Source organism: Panthera onca, chromosome C1 (assembly GCF_046562875.1).
Source record: "Panthera onca isolate mPanOnc1 chromosome C1, mPanOnc1 haplotype 2, whole genome shotgun sequence".
Lineage (NCBI taxonomy): Eukaryota > Metazoa > Chordata > Mammalia > Carnivora > Felidae > Panthera > Panthera onca.
Genome location: NC_138346.1, coordinates 19,472,425 through 19,491,475, shown reverse-complemented (window position 1 = coordinate 19,491,475; position 19,051 = coordinate 19,472,425). Strand labels below are relative to the sequence as shown.

The following is a 19,051-nucleotide window of genomic DNA, read 5'->3' as shown; positions in this document are numbered from 1 at the left end:
GTCCTTCTCTCTCTCTGCCCCTCCCCTGCTCACACTCTGTCTCTCTCTCTCTCTCTAATAAATAAACATTAAAAAAAAAAAAGATTCTCTCTCTCTGCCCCTCTCCCGTCCTCATACGGCCTCATACATGCCCTCTCTCTCTCTCATAAATAGAGATGATAGATAGATCTCCCCAAAGTGGAACAGAATAGATAATCTATGAGAAGACATTTGAAGATTACCTTCTCAAGTGCTATGGTGGGGGTCGGGGGAACAACTTCTTAAGTGACTGAAGTTTCTCAACAAGATTTTTCTTTTTTTTGTGACTCTATCGGGCTGAACCTCTTAGAGCTGCTATGATGCAGATTCTAACACTTCCAAGGTCAGGACCAGATAGCCCACAGCTGGGGTTTGAGTCATATCAGACCTCAATTACCGTCTTTGTCACTACTCACTACCCATGTTGTAGGGCCTCTCATTTGAATTCAGTGTATCATCTATTTACAGTTTCAGTTTTCTTTGAATTCTCTCTAACCCTGGAGCCAGACTGCCTCCAGTTGAGCCCTGACTCTTTCAATTAGAGTTGACCCTTGAACAATGTGGGGGTTAGAGGGGCTGACACTCCCCCCTTTTCCTGCACAGTTGAAAGTCTGGTACAGTAGTAGCTCCTGGCTGGTTCAGTTGGTGGGGCATGTGACTCTTGATCTCAGGGTCATGAGGTCAAGCCCCATGTTGGGTGTAGATATTACTTAAATAAATAAATAAACTTAAGGGGCGCCTGGGTGGCTCAGTTGAGCACCTGACTCTTGATTTTGGCTCAGGTCATGATCCCAGGGGCATGGGATCGAGCCCCACATCAGGCTCCTCATTGAGCATGGAGTCTGTTTAAGATTGTCAGGGCACCAGGGTGGCTCAGTTGGATTAAGGGCCTGACTTCAGCTGAGGTTGTGATCTCACAGTTCGGTTCATGAGTTCAAGCCCCACATCAGGCTCTACACTGATAGTGCAGAGTTTGCTTGGGATTCTCTCTCCCTCTGCCTCTCCCCTGCTCACACGCGTGCTCTCTCTCTCTCGCGCGCTCTTTCTCAAAATAAAAATTAAAAAAACTTTAAACAAAAATAGAGAGAGATTTTTAAAAAAAGATCCTCTCTCCCTCTGCCCCTCTCCCCCACTCTTGCACTCTCTCTAAAAATAAAAAAATGGGGGCACCTGGATGGCTCAGTCAGTAGAGTGTCTGACTTCGGCCTAGGTCATGATCTCACTGTTCTGGAGTTCGAGCCCCACGTTGGGCTCTGTGCTGACAGCTCAGAGCCTGGAGCCTGTTTCAGATTCTATGTCTCCCTCTCTCTCTCTGCCCTTCCCCGACTCATGCTCTGTCTCTCTCTCTCTCTCTCAAAAATAAAAATTAAGGGGCGCCTGGGTGGCGCAGTCGGTTAAGCGTCCGACTTCAGCCAGGTCACGATCTCGCGGTCCGTGAGTTCAAGCCCCGCGTCAGGCTCTGGGCTGATGGCTCGGAGCCTGGAGCCTGTTTCAGATTCTGTGTCTCCCTCTCTCTCTGCCCCTCCCCCGTTCATGCTGTCTTTCTCTGTCCCAAAAATAAATAAAAAACGTTGAAAAAAAAAAATTAAAAAAAAAATAATAAAAAAAATAAAAATTAAAATTTTTAAGATAAAAATAAATAAATAAACTTAAAAAAAGTAAATAAAATTTAACATTGCATAAGGGGCACCTGGGTGAATCAGTCGGTTGAGCACCTATTGATTTTGGCTCATGATCCTAGGGGCATGGAATCGAGCCCCACGTTGGGCTCCTCACTGGGTGTGGAGTCTGTTTAAGATTCTCTCTCTCTCTCTCTCTCTCTCTCTCTCTCTATCTCTCTATCTCTCTCTCTCGGGGTGCCTGGGTGGAGCAGTCGGTTAAGCATCCAACTCTTGATCTTGGTTCAGGTAATGATCTCGCAGTGCGTGGGTTGGAGCCCCGCACTGGGTTCTGTGCTGAGGGTGCCGAGCCTGCTTGGGATTCTGTCTCCTTCTCTCAGCCCCTCCCCCACTGGTACCCTCGTTTTCAAAATAAATAAATAAACTTTAAAAAATTTTTTTTTAATTTCTTTCTCTCTCGGGGCACCTGGGTGACTCAGTCGGGTAAACATCTGACTCTTGAATCCAGCTTAGGTAATGATCTCACAGTTTCATGAGTTTGAGCCCCAAGTCAGGCTCTGCACTGACCATGCGAAGCCTGCTTGGGAGTCTGTCTCTCTACCTCTCTCTCTGCTCCTCCTCCCCACTCATGCTCTCTCTCACTCTCTCGAAATAAACTAATAAAGCTAAAAGGGGAGGGAAAAAGCCTTAACATTTTGTTTAAAGAAAAAAAGAAAATCCGGGTAAAATTACTAACAGCCTACTATCGACCCGAAGCCTTACAGATAACGCAAACGGTTGATTAACACATATTTTGTATGTTATATGTATTAAATACAGTACTCTTCCAACAAAGTAAGCTAGAGAAAATGTTATTAAGAAATCATAAGGAAGAGAAAATACATTTACAGTACTGTACTATACTTCTTGAAAAATATCCACATATAAGTGGCAGTTCAAACCCGTGCTGCTCAAGGGTCAACTGTATTGACTGGGTCAACCTGGAAGACATTTAACTTCTCGGGGCCTCAGTTTTCTTAGCCATACAGTGCAGGGGGGAAAGCACCTACCCACAGGGTTAGTCTGAGTATTAAATGAGATCACGTATGTGCAGCCTCCAGAACAGTATCTGGCCTGCCGTGAGCATGGTTTAAGGGTTTGTGGTCACTGTCGTTGTTATCGCCATCACTCTTACATGTAGCACTATTCACGTGGCATCTGACTGGGTTCTATGCACGTGAGGCCATGTCTGACTCAGGGCCACAACTTCTAAGGTCATTCTTTTTTTCTTTTTTTAGATTCCTTTTTTTTTTTTTTTTTTTTTAAGTACTCTCCACATCAAAAGGGGGGCTCAAACTCACGACCCGGAGATCAAGGTTTGCATGCTCTTCTGACTGAGCCAGCCAGGGCTCCCTAAGGTCATTCTAGTGACCCCTGTCATCCCCCTGCCGTGTCAAATGCTCCCTCTGCAGGACAATACTTCAGACATGGCCTGAGCCCCAGACCACAGTTCCTACCACTGCTTTCAAGGTCTGGTGGTTTAGTGAGGTGTGTTAGTGGCCCTTTAAGAGGCGATAGCTGGCTTCCGGTTGCCATGGAGACAGCTGAACACAGATCGGGTAGCAGAAAGCAGGATGTCCTCCAAACATCAATCCACAGGTGGGAAGAGGGCTGGCAGGACTAGAAGCTGAAGGGGCATCTTCTCCCTCACAATCCTCCTTGGGGTGGCCTTGGAGGATTCTGCTTTGAGGACCCCTGTCCCATGCCTGTCCTTCTCCCCAAGAATGCCATCTCAGCCTTTCCTCTGTCCCTAGGCCCCAGAGCCAAGGACCACCAGCCCTCAACCCGGGAGAGTCTGCCAACCCTAGAGGCCAATGCCGAAGCCATCCACTTCCTCAACAACCTCCGTGAGCCTGGACAGTGCAGGGGGTGGGGGTGGGGGGGGCGGCAGGAAGAGAGAAGACACAGCCCTGGCCCCCGGCTCTCTCAGCCTTGATTGGCCTGAGACTCAGAAAGCAACGGGGGGTGGGGGGACCTATTTGTCAATAACCATCAAGGAAGGACCCCAAGGACATGGGGACTGGGGGTGGGGAGGGGTCTTCATCTGCTGGCTGTCGCAGAGGCCAAGGGAGCGAGGCAGGAGCTGCCTGAGACACGTGGGATGCGGAGAGGGTGGCTGGAGGGTCAGAGAGTCGGGGCCGGGGTGGGGGGGTGGCTGGGGCTTTATCTGCCCCCATGGGACCCTCACCCCCAGAGCAGGAGGAGCTGCAGATGCTGCTGTTCTCCGAGACCCTGGCCATGGTCTCAGACACGGGGGAGCCTCAGGGAGAGCTGACCATCGAAGTGCAGAGAGGGAACTACAAGGACGAATTTGGTGTCATGTCGCACTGCCTCCTCGTGCACGCCTTTAGCCAGGGCTTCGTGGACAAAATGCTCTGCGGAATCTCCCTCCTGGGTAGAGCTCTTGCTGCCTGACTGGCTTCACCTCCATCCTTCCTCCCACCCCTCCCCCCATGCCTAGGACCTTTGCTCAGGACCAACCCTCCACTTCACCTTGGGAGCAGAATGAGGCAAAGAGGGGTATGGGAGGTGGGGGTGACGGGGAGGTTCATCACAGCCACAGACTTAAGACAAGAGCACCACCTAGTTTTTTCCCACGGTCACACTGCACCTGAGTCCTCCAGCCTGGGCCACCACCCTGCCTCCCTGCAATCTCCAGTCCTGTCCCCGGTGATGGCGACGTTCTCCTCTTACCCCAGGCTATCTTTCGTGGGACCTGCATATCATGGAACAACATACCCAGGAGTTTATCAAGGTACCTCCTGGGGCCCTCAGCTTTGGTTCCAAACCAGGTGTCAGAATAGGTGTCTCTCCCTGGGAGAGAGGGAGGGAAGAAGTGTGGGGGGCTCAGTGGAATGTTACCCCAACTGTCCCCGAGTTACCGTGCAATCCCCACCACACACAACCTGGAAGCCAATCTATCGGGGGCAGCAGGTGGCTTCTCATGACCTTCTCCTAATACAAAACCTTGGAAGCCCAGCATCTTCCGGGGGACCACGCAGGCTGGCCTTTCCCAGAGCCTGGCCTTTCCCAAGGGCCTGTCACTTCCTCGCCTCCAAATTCTCCTGCTCTGTGCCTCCCACACCCTGCCCCGGCCACCTCACTGACTTCTGGAACATGAACCATTTTACACGTTGGAAACCACTCATGCCTAACAACCTTCCCACAGAAACCATTCCCATCTTTTAAAACCCATATTCTAAAGTGCATATGCTTTTGAACTTCGTATTACACCATAACATGCCTTCTGTTCTTTTTTGTTAAAGTTTTTAAAAATGTTTATTTATTTATCCTTGAGAGAGAGAAAACACAAATGGGGGAGGGTCAGAGAGAGGGGGAGACACAGAATCTGAAGCAGGCTCCAGGCTCTGAGCTGTCAGCACAGAGCCCGACTCGGGGCTCAGACTCACCAACCACAAGATCGTGATCTGAGCCAAAGTCAGATGCTTAACTGACTGAGCCACCCAGGCACTCCTGCCTTCTGCTCTTGAACTTTACTACATATGGAAGATTTTCTATCCAAATTTCCCTCAGTTTTCTTGTTTATAAAGGAGAACGGGCCAGGTGGCTTCTGGGGGGCGTCCTGTTCGTGTACAGTCGGGTGAGCTCCTGATTCCCCTCTCTGTGCTCTGGCCCTTAGTTGCACATCCTCCCCACGGAGAGGAAGATGAGTCTGGTGAGGCAGGATGACCAGCTGGTCATGACCAGAAGTGTCAAGGAGGGTGAGGTAAGGGTGAGAGACAGGTGGGAGCCGTACCCCACGTCCTCTTGGAAGCCGAGAGAAGGGGCCAGATTGTGTCAGACCAGAAGCCTGGCATGGGGACTCAACAAGGACCATATGCCCAATAACTGGCTTTCCTGTCCTCCTCACCCCTTCCCAGATCAGCATCCCTGACCCGGATTTTTCCTGAACAGGAAGTGAAGACCGAAGTGACTTTTTTCCCCTGGAGCTCAACTGTGGGCTTCGTCTCTGAGGCTGCCAACCTGCTGTTGCTGAGGGTGATGGCTTGGCGTCAGCTGGTGCCCAGCAATGCCCGTTTCCTGGCCTTGGACACAGAGGGCAAACTCTGCTATTCCACTTATGTAAGGGGTCTCCCTGCGGGGGGGGGGGGGGACTTGGCCTGGGGGAAACCAGAAGGGGCACAGAGATCCCTGAGATGGGAGAAAAGCCAGCTTGGGGGTGAAAGAAGGAGTGGGCTGGGGCCACGGGGGTGGGACTTCCGGGGCAGAGCCCCAACAAGACAGCCTTCGTTAGAAGATCACGTTTGACACAGTGGAGTGAATGAGAGGCACCGAAGCTGTGCGCAGTTGAGAGAAGCAATGCTTTTTGCCCCACGGTCCGTCCAGGAAAAGTAAATATAGTGGAGGGCTGCTTTTAGAGACGCATTTTTTAAATATCAGGAAATACACCATTTCCAACTGCACTTAAATGCTCTTTTATTGTGTCTCAGACGGGAAGGGCGTTTTTTCTCTTTTATTGTGGCTAAAACTAATCAACACACCTAGGACTTCCTGCAATGGGAGATTTTAAAGCTGTGCCTCTCAACACACATTTTGGGGGCCGCCTGGGTGACTCCGTTGGTTAAGTGTCCAGCTCTTGATTTCAGCTCAGGTCATGATCTCATGGTTCGTGGGATGGAGCCCCGAGTGGGGCTCTGCCCTGACAGTGCAGAGCCTGCTTGAGATTCTCTCTCTCTCTCTCTCTCTCTCTCTCTCTCAATCAAAATAAGTAAATAAACAGTTTTTAAAAATAAAAACATAAACACACATTTTGGAGGCTGATTTGACCAGCTTGGTAAAGGACATTCTAGTCTTTTCTATCACAAACAACAAACAGCAGTGTGTCTGGCACAAACAGGCACACCTCACGTCCCCCCATCTTCTTTGAAACACACGTTTTATGCTAGCACTTTCTCTCCATGGCCGCAGCCAGTACAGGGGTTTAAGTTTTAGCTACAACAGGGCAGTCTGCCTGCAGCATGGGCCCAAGGCGGCCACAGACCTCAATCTAGCCCCCTCCTCAGAGCATCACCGGCCCCTCCCTCAAATTGCCCATCGTCCCTCACTCCCCGCCCCACATGCTCCCACCTAATCGGTTGAGCCTCATCCCTGTAACTGACTCTGCCAACTAGAAGCCCTTGGTCATCCAGATGGTACAGGTAGGGTTGGGGCACAAGCAGCATGGAACTGGATCCCTAGGAGGGGGTCCCCACTTAACTTGGGGGTGCATCTCAAATCCTGTGGTGCCTGAGGGTCTGGACAGTCAAGGGTTGCTAATCACTGACAAGAAATGAAGCGGCAAAGTGAAGAGGGCCAGGGTGAGATGTGGGGAGACCCTGTTGGGTATCTACCTCACTTCCCTCCATCTTGGCTGCTGCCAGCAAGCCCTGGGCATCCAGACGATCCAGGTGGGCCACCAGGAGGTGGATGTGTTCATCGTGGAGCAGACTGTCCACTCCGATGAAGGCATCCCTGGTTCCTGCCAGTTCTACCTGCTCTCTGATGGGTGAGCTACTGACAGTGGGGCCAAGGGGGCAGTGCTGAGCACAAGCATGGGTGCTCCATCTTGGGGGCCGGCTTTATCCCCACCATTCACTCTCCCTTCACATATTTACTCATTCTCCTGATGCCTGCCGTGCCTCCCAAACCCTCACCAAAGAGCTCTGAGCGGCTGAGGAGGTCACTGCTGACCCCACAAGGCCTAAGGCATAGTAGCTAAAGCAGCTGCCACGGGTGGTGGGTGTGATACTGAAGAACACCAAGGTTTGAACAACTTGATACCCGATAGGATAGAATCAAAGTGCTGGGGAAAGCATCCTGGCGCCCTCACTGCCAAGCTGGCACCAGCACGGCCCAGGCACCAAATCAGAAGAAAATTGGTGGGGAAGGAGGAAAGAATTTGTTTCTTGAAATTTCCAAAGAGGTATTGATATCATCATTTGTTACACTGGAAAAAAAGTAATCAGAACATTGCTGGCTTTCCTTATTTGATAACTTAGGGTGTTGTTTTTATTTTGAGCATCACATAGCCCGGAGGCTCATCATTTTTAGTGCTAAAGGTCTCATGCCAGACCTAGCAGACCAGCACGCGGCAAAAACGGCATGAACAGGAAAAGCAGGGGCCATCATCTGGGGATCTAGAAATGAACACAACCCTGGAACTCAAGCAGGGTGTTGGGGAGCAGTGAAGGGAGACCCCCAGGACGGCTCTCAAGGGAGTGCGCTGGTCTGGGAGGCCCCCCACTCATGTCTGTGTTGTACCCCAGGCACCTGGCCAAGAGGATCCAGGTGGGTTCCCCCGGGTGCTGCATGATCACCAAGATGCCTATTTTGAGGGACAAGGGTGAGTGAAGCCTCTGGCCGGTGGAAGAGTGAAGGAGAGGTGGGAACACCTGGGGCCTTCCAGGGTGCAGGGGCTGGACTGAGTGTGGGATCAGAACCTGAAATCAGATGGAGAAGTTTTGCCCTCTAGCCCCTGACCCCAAGGCAATTAGGGGAGGATCATTTTGCAGGGAACCCCTTCTGGCAACTCTGGCCAGGTGAGCAGAACCCTGGGCTTTTCCCCGAGCCTGCCATTTGGGTGTCCTTGGGCATCCCTCTGTATGTGGGGAAGGTTCCGGGGCTGGGGGTGTGCAGCCTTCCTCCCTTCCCACCCAGATGAGATCGAGCCTGCCCCGGTGTTTGAGAAGAAGCCCCTGGTGTGGGAGGAGGATATGGAGCTCTACTCGAGATTCCTGGGCCGGAAGGTGAGAGAGGCTGCGGTCAGCCTGGGGTCCCCGTTCCTCTCCCCCCCACCCAGCATAAACCCCACCATTACTGATGTCCCTCGGTGCCGGCTGGAAACGCACACCCCGAGGGAGCGAAGGGAGGGGTGCGCTCCTGGGGCGCGGGGTCCGCGGGTCGAGCTCACGCTCGGCCCCCCGCCAGGAGGAGCTGCGTGTCAGCCACCACAGCTACCTGCGGCAGCACCCCGAGGCCCAGGCGCTCATCTCGGACTTCCTGCTCTTCCTGCTTCTGCGCCGGCCGGCCGACGTGGTCACCTTCGCCGCCGAGTACTTCGGGCCGTTCGCGAAGCGCAACCCGCCGACCCCCGCCTTGCGCTCCTCCAACCGGCCCAGCCCCTTCCGCTCGCTGGACCCGGAGCGCCCCACCGACTAGGGCTGGCCCGGCGCCGCGTGCGGGGATGCGCAGGGAGCGGAGCATCCCTGTCCCCGGAGGGGATCCGGAGGGACTCACTCCGGAAGCGCGCCTTTTGGACTGCGGTTTTGGGGGGAAATAAACGGGGCGCCTCCGCGGTTCCGCTGTGAGCGCCGGAACCTTCCCTGGCCAGACTATTGTGTTTTGGCTAAAAACAGGAACTGTTCACAAAGTTTGTCCGCGAATTTCAGTCTTTTTCCGAGAGGCTATGATCAATATCCCTGTTTTACAGAGAAGAAAATAAAGGCGCAGAAAGGTTAAGTAACTCCTAGAGGTAGTACGTAGGAAGCAGGATTCAAACCTGGACGTCGGGAGCCAAAACCCACACCCTTCGTCACTAGCTTAGTGGCGATAAAGGGGCGGGGCTTCCTGGCCCTCAGAATCTTTCTGGAAGTCACTAAGCATAAACCAAACTGCCCTCCTCCCCATCCCCCCAACCAAGAAAAATGCAGCCGGGGGGGGGGGGGGGGCGGTTAACCTGGATCACCACTGGCCTCGCTCATCACCTCTGAAGCCTCCCAAAACCCACTGGCCGCCGGCTCTCGCACTCCGCCTCTTTTTCCGCTGACACACAGGAACCCCCAAACTGTGTGCAGCGTCACCCGTCCCCGACTCTCTGAGAAAAAGGATAGGTCGGCGATCATCGACTCCTTTAGGCCCCTGGCGCAATGTCGGTCTGGCCAATGGCTCGTTCCTGCCCAGGGCTGGGCGCGGCTCCTTAGCAAATGTTAGGCAAGCTTCTCACGGGCAGCTGGCAATGGGGGTGCAGGCTCCATCTGTCCATCTATTCACTCGTGGGCCTGCCTCTTCCAGACGAGGGAGGCCGGAGAAGCTCTGTACTATGGTGAGGATGGCCGTGACCCAGGACTCAGGGAATCGAGGCTTCGTGGAGAACAATCACGAGTTGAGCCTCGAAGAATTTCTAAAAATATCTTTTATTGCCCCCATCCCTTATTTCAAAAGAAATACATGTTCACTAGAGAAAACTGGGAAAAGCATGACAAACCAATAGAAGAAAATGAATTCACCCCAGTTTCTCAACCTAGAGGCAGTCACTCTTAACATTCTGGCAAATACCCTCTTTACTCATTTTTCTATGCATAAAAGTGGCCAGCGTTTGTTCACCATTTACTCTGACAAGCAGCTTTTTGTTTGGTTACTGATTTAACACGATTTTTTTTTTTTTTTATTGCAGTATAGTTGCAATACAGGGTTAATTATCATAACATCAAGCACTTTTTTTTTTTTTTTTTAAAGTGATCTCTATACCCAACGTGGGGCTCGAACTCACAACCCCAAGATCGAAATCTCATGCTCTTCTGACTGAGCCAGCCAGGAGCCCCCATGTCAAGCACTTATATAGAATGTTTGATCTGGTCTTTACAACTTCATGGACTTTTTTTTTTTTTTTAACAAAAATGAAATCATACAGCAATAAGTGCCCATTGACTGATAATTACATTCTTAATTATATTTTTTACAAGTTTAAAACATTACAGATAAAGCTGGAAACTTCTGACCCCAATCTCCTTGTGTTTTGTAACTTTTTTCCTGCATTATAAGTGGCTTTATATTTTGAAAAGAGTTCCATGGCATTACACAGTCATCTATTTTTTTAATGTTTAAAATTTTTGAAGGGGAGAGAGACAGGGTGTGAGCAGGGGAAGGGCAGAGAGAGGAAGACACAGAATCCAAAGCAGGTTCCAGGCTCTGAGCTGTCTGCAAAGAACCAGATGCGGGGCTCAAACTCATGAGCCCTGAGATCATGACCTGAACCGAAGTCGGTGGCTTAAACGACTGAGCCACCCAGGTGCCCCAGCACGGTCATCTATTTTTGATGCCTCTACCATAATTTGACCAACCTCCCCCTGCCCCCGGGCCCCCCACAGCCTGCTTTTGAGTTTTGTTTTCAGGGTTTGGGAGGGGCTACTACAAACAGTGTTGCACTGAACATCTCTGTAGTTAAATCTTAGCATGAATCAACAATCCTGAAGGATACATGCACTGTGCTTGTTGAATTGATCTTAAGGTTCGTTGGTTTGATTATTTGTTTTAACATTCCCAAATTCTACATGTGTAGGATTTTTATTAAGGATCAGATAAAGCATTCCAGGCAGAGAAAAAGACATGAGTGAAGAGTTAAAGTAGAAAAGTGTAATGCGTGTTTATGGTCTAGAGCAGCATTGTGTGACAGAACTTTCCGCACTGATGGAAATGTTCTGTATCTGCAATGTCTGTTGTGGTAGCCACTAGGCATATGTGGCCATGGAGTACTAGAAATGTGACTAATATGACTGAGGAACTGGAGTTTTACCTTACGTTTGTTACTATTATTTTTTATTTTCAGTAGGCTCCATGCCCCAACATGGGGCTTGAACTCACGCCCCTGAGATTAAGAGTTGCACGCTCTACTGACTGAGCCGGCCAAGCGCCCCTACTTTCATTTTAATTTCAATTTAGCCACGTGTGGCTCGTGGCTACCATATTGGACAGCAACAGCTCTGGAGGGTAACATCTCTTCATTCAACCAGGTACTAAGCTCAACAAATATTGGGTCCCTTCCACGTGCCAGGATTGTTCTGGGCAGTGGGAAATCAGCAACGACAAGACAAAGTCACTGCCCTCATGATGCTTACAGGTTGCATGGGGAGATAGGTAACAAACACAAGAAGTAATTTCATATGTGCAATTCTGGACATTTATGAAAAAAAAATAGGGGCACCTGGGTCGCTCAGTCAGTTGAGCGTCCAACTCTTGATTTCTGCTCTGGTCATAATCTCACAGTTCGTGAGATTGAGCCCCACGTCCAGCTCCACGCTGACAGTGCAGAGCCCGCTTGGGATTCTCTCTCTCCCTCTCTGCTCCTCCCTGCCCCATCAAAATAAGTGAATCAATGTTTTAAAAAGAGCATATTTTTAAAAATAATAATCAAGCCAAGTCGTGGGTAGAAAGTGACTTAACGTTGGAGGAATGAGGGCTGAGACTTCAGGGAGGGCCTTCCTGACGTCTCACTTGAGCTGGAACCTGAAGGAATGACAAGGGATCAGACCCGTGAAGAGTTGTGGGAAAAGCATCGTGGGCAGACAGAACAGCAAATGCAAGGGCGCTTGAGCACAGCATGCTGCAGTCAGAAGGCCAGGACGGCTGGAACACAATATGGCAGGAGAGGCTGGGGTTCCAGAGTGCTCAGTCATGGTGACATAGGCACGGCTGGGTCGACAAGGCCCCCCCCACACCCCAGGCCCTGGCAAGTTCACTTCATCTGTGGAGAACTGAAACTAAGGTCGCTCAGTGCACCCAGAACATTCCCACAGAGATCTTCAGAGTCCCCTCCGGTCCTTGATGCTCTGCCGCAGCAGGGGAGGGGGAGGGTCAGCGACATCTGACCCACAGAGATCCTTCCTCTGCTGAGCTCCCTTGTATCAAGCAACTTACAAAGAAGCCCACCTCTCCCCTGCCTGCTCTGTGACATCCATTTCAAAACGGGTCTGCTTTTAGATCTTATCATTTGTCCCCTGAACTTCTATGACCCCTTTCTCTTGCTCCATAATACCAGGACATATGTGTCTCTGAACAAAGAAGAAACAAACATTGAGCACTTCTGAAGCAACAAGCCCTTGACTAGGATCTGGGGACGCTATGGGAGGATTAGGGCCAGGCCCTACCCGCATGACACGCAGCCTAGAAGAGAAATCAGTCAGGATCCCATAGATGAACATGTGAGTGCGGACCATAGAAGGTGCTAAGAAGGAAATGTATACGTGCAGCAGGGGAACGTTTCATGTGCACCTGACCTGGTAAAGGGAGCCCAGGGAGGCAGAGGGAAATGAATAGTGATAATAGTAAGAACAAGTACTATATAGCGCTTTGTATTCTAATCCCTCTCCACACGGTAATTCATGTGATTCTCACAGCACCCCTGTGAGGTAGGTTCTATTATTGTACCCATTTTACAGAAGAGGGAAAGGTTAAAGCCAAGATCATGCAGCTGGCCAGTGGAAGAGCCACGATTTGGACCCAGGGGGTTGGCTCGAGTCCATGTATAAATTTACTCTGATAAACAGATCAGATGTGGCTCTGGAAACAGATCCCAGAACAGAGAAGAGGCACCTTCTCGCTTTAGAAACTCCCCGAATAGGCTTGAACCATACACTGTCTCTCTCCTTTCCCAGGCATCCAGAAGCTGCGCATTCCCTCCCGCACTATCCCTGACAGCAGCCTCACTGCTGAGTTGCCTGAGTATGTGGGAAAGGCATTGTGCTGAGGGAGCACACAGCCTGGTCCTGGAGAAATCAAAGAAGGCTTCCTGAAAGAGGTCACACCAGAGTTGAGTCCTGGAGGACAAAAGGCTGTTTGCCAGGCAAAGGGTGTGGAGGATGTTTGAGGACAGGCAGCGTCCTGGAAGTGAGAGGGAGGGAGCACTGAATGTTTGAGCCTCTGCAGGGGGTTCAGGATGAGACGGTGAAGGGTCTGGGAACCCAGCAAAAACACTGCTGTCCAGGAAACTGAGAGACCCTCGAAGTGGGTTAAGCAAATGCCTGCATGCCTGCCTGTTTCTGTGTTTTCTTTCCTCCCACCAGAAGCCGTAGGGAGCAGATAAACTAAGACCATGCTACAGATAGATGGAGCCCTATAAGAAAAGTCTTGGGGCGCCTGGGTGGTTCAGTCGGTTAAGCTCAGGTCTTAAACTAAGGTCTTTTGGCTCAGGTCACGATCTCCTGGTTCGTGGGTTCAGGCCCCACGTCGGGCTCTGTGCTGACAGCTTGGAGCCTGGAACCTGCTTGGGATTCTGTGTCTCCCTCTCTCTGCCCCTTCCCCCACCCCTCAAAAATAAACAAACATTTAAAAAATTAAAAAAAAAAAAAAAAAAAAAAAGGAAAGTCTTACATTTTAACATTTGATGATAGAATATAACCCCAGGGCTGGAAATGTCTTTGGAAGGTGTAGCTATGGCCTTCCGAATCTCTGTCATGTGCCTCCTTTCCTTTGGTTAAATCTGCTGTTCCCCCAACACCGGCATTCATGATAAAACCTGTTCTTGTTCAGTTTGATGGTTTTCTCATTTTGTTTTATGATATAGTGCATGGAATTGTCCTCTGTTATTCAATCATCACAAATGTCCCATGGTTGAGTCCCACTGCATCCAAAGGCTTTGGTGGGCAAGACTGAGAATCAAACTATCACAGGCAGCAATATTTGTAGCAATATTTGTAGCAAATGCTCCAAAAGAAGCATTTGGAGTTCCAAAGAACTGAGAGTAACCAATGCCATGTTGGAACCCAATTTACAAAAGCAACTAACTAGAGTCCTCAGTGCATTTCTTGGGCTTCACAAAAACTCTAAAGGGTAAGTACTTTTATTATCCCCCCCTCTCCAGGCGAGGAAACTGAGGGCCTAAGAAACTTGCCTAAGTCACAGAGCTAGTAAGTAATGCAAACGCAGGCCATTTGATTCCAGAGGCTCTGGTGGTTTTTTTGTTTTTTTTTTTTTTAATCCATTTTATTGAAGTATAATATTCATTCACTAAGCCCCATCCTTTTCCTCTATTTTAAAAACTTAGATCATTGCATATTCACATGTAGCTGTAGGAAATAATTCAGAGAGATCTTATGGATACTCTACCCACTTTCCCCCAGTGGTAACAGCTTGCAAAAATTCTTACACAATGTTACAACCAGGAATTTCTTCCCACTTTTTTTTTTGGGGGGGGGTACCAAAATAGACATAAAATTTACCCTTTTAACCATTTATAGGTGTACAATTCAGTGACTTTAAGTATATTCACACTGTTGTGTAACCATCACCACCATCCATTTCCGGAACATTTAATCACCATGGACAAAACTCTGTACCCAATGAACGATAATAACTTCCCTTTTCCCCTTCCCCTAGCTCCTGGAAATTATCATTCTACTTTTTGTTTCTATAAATGTGTCTATTCTGAGTAACTCATATAAGTGGAATCCTACAATATTTGTCCTTTTGGGTCTGACTTACTTCACTTAGCATGATGTTTTCAAGCCTCATCCATATTATAGCTTGTACCAGAATTTCATTCCTTTTTAAGGCTGAATAATATTCCATTGTGTGGATATGTCACATTTTGTTTATTCATCTGTTGATGGGCATTTGGGTTATTGCTGCCTTTTGACTATTGTGGAAAATGTTGCTATGAATGTTTGCCAAATATCTGTTTAAACCTGGGTTTTCAATACAACCAGGATATTGACATTGACACAATCCACTGATCTTTGTCAGATTTCCTGTTTTGTTTTTACTCATTTTTACTCATTTGTGCATGTGTGTGTGTGTGTGTGTGTGTGTGTGTGGTTAAGTTCTATACAATTTTATACGTGTGTGGGTTTGTATAACCACCACCAAGGTCACGATACTTGAACAGTCCCACCATGGAAAGTATCCTTCAAATTACCCTTCCATAATCACATCCACTTCCCTCTCTACCCTCCACCACACCCACTGGCGGCCCCTAATCTGACATTCACTTCCAAAACTCTTATTGCAAAACTGGTTTACAAATGGAACAATACAGTATGTAACCTTTTGAGATAGACCTCTTTCACTGATTTGATTTCCTGGAAATCCATCCAAGTAATTGTATCAATAGTTTGTTTCTTTTATTGTTAAATTGTAACCCACAGTTTGTCCTGAAGTTAGTTTAACTATTCTCCTGTTGAAGGACATCTGGGCTAATTCTAGTTTCTGACTGTTACAAATAAAGCTACAATTCATATGCCAGTTTTTGTATGAACATAAGTTTTAGTTTCGCTGGGAAAAATGCCCAAGGGTATATTCTATCCTATAGATATACCATAGTTTGGTCAACCATTCACCTGTTGAAGAACAATGTGGGTTACTTCCAGTTTGGGCTATTATAAAATAAAGCTGCTATAAAAATTTGTGTGCAGATTTAAGTGTGAACATAAATCATTTCTCTGGGGAAAAACATCCAGGAGTGCAATTTCTAGATCATATGACAGTTATATCTTTAGTTTTTTTTTAAGTTTATTTATTTTTGAGAGAGAGAGAGAGAGAGAGAGAGAGAGAGAGAGAGGGGCAGAGAGAGAGAGGGAGAGAGAGAATCCTAAGCAAGCTCCATGCTGTCAGTGCAGAGCCCGTCATGGGACTCGAACTCACCAACCGTGAGATCGTGACCTGCGCCGAGATCAAGAGTCAGACGCTTAACCAACTGAGTCACCTAGGCACCCCACATCTTTAGTTTTTTAAGAGAGTCCCAAACTACTTCCAGAGTGGCTGTACCATTTTACATTCCAGCCAGAAATCTATGAGTGGTATAGTTTCTCCACATCCCTGGCAATATTTGGTGTTGTGATTTTTTATTTTAACCACTCTGATAGGAGCATAGTGATATCTCATTATGATTCTAATTTGCCTTTCCCTAATGGCTAATGATGCTGAACATCTTTCCATGGGTTTGTTTGCCATCTGTATATCCATCCTATTTGGTGAAATGTCTGTTCATGATTTTTGCCCATTTCTACTTGGATTGCTTGGCTTTTCACTGTTGAGATTTTTTTTAATGTTCATTTGTTTGTTTGTTTTGAGAGAGAGAGAGAGAGAGAACGAGTGGGAGAGGAACAGAGACAGAGAGGGAGAGAGAGAATCCCAGGCTCCACACTCTCAGCCCAGAGCTCAACATGGAGCTTGATCTCACAAATTGTGAGATCATGACCTGAGCAGAAATCAAGAGTCAGACACTGAACCAACTGAGCCACCCAGGTGGCCCTCACTATTGAGTTTTAAGAGATTTTATTTCTAGATACTGGTCCTCTGTCAGATATGTGATTTGCAAATATTTTCTCTGAGTCTCTAGCTTGTCTTTTTATCCTCTTAAAAGGGTCCTTCCATGGAGCAAACATTGGTAATTTTGATGAGGTCTCATTTATCAATTTTTCCCTTTATGGGTCATGCTTTTGGTGTTGAGTCTAACAAGTCTTTGTCTCATCTTAGAGCCTGAAGACTTTCTCCTACTTTCTTTCTAAAAATTTTATAGTTTAATATTTACTTTTAAGTCTGTGGTCCATTTTGAGTGAATTGGGCTTCATGAAATCTTACCCTTCTCATGCAGGGTTTAGTATTCAGCAACAGCTCCAAATCCAAGGGGATCGCTATGTGGATTTCTGGAGCCTTAGCTCAGTAGCTTCCCACTTGCTGATAACCTGTGTAGAAGCTCTGCTCTTAACCGTTACATGATACTACCCTTCCGTAAGGTGGTGGTTGTGCACACTACTGATTGGTCATTAACCAGTTATATTCACTGAGTCCTAACTATAGGTAAAACCCTGCAAAAGATACAAAGAGGAAGATATGTGTTTTAGGGCTCTTCAAAGAAACAGAACCAATAGAAAATATAGATGGATAGATAGATGATAGACAGATAGATAGATAGATAATAAGGAATTGGCTCACGTGAGTATAGAGGCTGAGGAGTCCCAAGATCTATAAGCTGGAGACCCAAGAGAGCCGATGATATATGTAATTCTGTTCTGAGTCTGAAGGACTGAGAAGGAGGAGAGCCAATGTTCTCAGTTCCTGTTCAAGCCAAGACTGAAGGCAGGAGAAGACCAATATCCCAGTTCAAAGACAGAGAAAGCAAACTCTTCCTTACTCAGCCTTTTGTTCTGTTCAATTGGTTGGATGAGGCCCATGCTCATTAAGGAGAGAAATCTGCTTGACTCAGCCTATGGATTCCAAAGTTAATCTTCTCTGAAAATACCCCCAAGAACACACCCTGAAAGTTTGACCAAGTATCCAGGCACCCTGTGGCCCTGTCAGGTTGGCACATAAAATTAACCATTACAATATCCTACCCCAGCCCCAACCCCAGCCATCCCCACATGAGCCCAAGGTAGTGATTGGGAAACGTGAGATGGTGATATCTTAAGCAATAGGATTGCACAGTGACAAACCTGACGTTGCTCTCTCCCCTATGACCTATCAGTCGCCCTTCTTACCGCACCCCCACTTCTCCAGCTCCTCCAAACTCCCCAATCCACGAGCAGCCAGGAAATTGGATGCCAATGTCCCCATCCGACTCTCAAGCTTTGGCTAACGTGTTTGACTCAATGTGGCGATATCCTGGTTCAGGTTTGGGCCTGAGAGCTTGCACCTGTTTTCTCCGGATCCTGAGGTCTCAGACTTTGGAGTTGGAAACCCCAAAGATTGGTCTTGAATCTCCTTGGCAGAAAAGGAAGACCACAAGATAGAGGGCAGGAGTGGGCATGGAAGAAGGGCCTAAGGGAGGTAAGTGGTGGTGTGGGCACAGGGACTGGCAAGGAGAAGCGATCGGGAGCTGGAAAAATCTTGCCCACCACTCACCCAGAGGTTACAGACTCATAACCCTCAAGCGGAAGCTACCGTGAAGGAATATTTTGTTTAGATTACACAATATTTTCCACTTTTTGAGCCCAGGATTCAAAAAGCCTATGTTGTGTAAAAGTCCAAATTGTCCAGCATCCTTGACAAATCAGAAGATATGGTGACACTGGCTGGACACACATCCCAGATGACAATTGGCTAGAAGTCTGTAGGCACTGCCCTCTTCAGACAGAGCATATGACCTTCGTTTTACTACAGTCTCCACCACTCCCTACTGTCCCTCCCAACATTGAGGCTCAGTGTCGTTTGTCATCCGACACCGTTTTTCTTACTCCCAGCGCATCTCATGGTTTATCTTACCTGCCTGGCCTCCTTGGGCACCTAATGTTTTGACCTCTTAGCTAGTCTGAGCCTTTCATTTTACAGAAGAAACGAGCTCAGAGAAAGGGATGGGTCTGGTGACCATCTCAAGTGAATCGGTGGCAGACTCAGGTCCAGAATTTCTGGTGCCCCTTTCTTCCAAGGCTCTCCTTGGCCTGAATCATCAACGCATGTCCCTGTGACAGAAGACCTCAAGGTCCTCTCTTCTGAGGCACTCAATGGGAAACAGAAGCCTGGGTGGTCATCAGGACTTTCGTGGCTGGGGACTCCAGACTGAAGAAAAGGGCCTGACTGCTTGTGTCTGGGCTGGGGGATGGTTGGAGAAGGCAGTCCCGTGATCTGGATGTGAATGCCCATGTAGCAGGAAATGTCCTGAAATTACAGCTAACTGGGGAGGCACAGAATTCAGGGTGCCTGGAAGGGGGCCAAAAGTGTTGTGG

The 19,051-nt window shown here is 48.4% G+C and overlaps 1 protein-coding gene across 5 annotated transcripts; it reads left to right on the top strand.

Moving 5' to 3' along the window:
• The first annotated feature begins 3,213 nt into the window (after nt 1–3,213).
• Nucleotides 3,214–9,048, top strand: CATIP (ciliogenesis associated TTC17 interacting protein). 5 transcript variants are annotated; one of them, XM_060623550.2, is made up of 10 exons: nt 3,214–3,275; nt 3,431–3,523; nt 3,871–4,071; nt 4,376–4,431; nt 5,317–5,403; nt 5,592–5,759; nt 7,058–7,182; nt 7,943–8,019; nt 8,334–8,422; nt 8,604–9,048. In XM_060623550.2, the coding sequence occupies exons 1-10, from the start codon at nt 3,251–3,253 to the stop codon at nt 8,832–8,834; spliced, it is 1,152 nt and encodes a 383-aa protein (XP_060479533.2). In that variant the 5' UTR covers nt 3,214–3,250; the 3' UTR covers nt 8,835–9,048. The 5 variants fall into 5 exon arrangements, with proteins under 5 accessions (XP_060479533.2, XP_060479535.2, XP_060479532.2 ...); XM_060623552.2 differs by lacking the exon at nt 3,871–4,071; XM_060623549.2 differs by lacking the exon at nt 3,214–3,275 and having other exon boundaries at nt 3,282–3,523.
• Nucleotides 9,049–19,051: the final 10,003 nt, after the last annotated feature.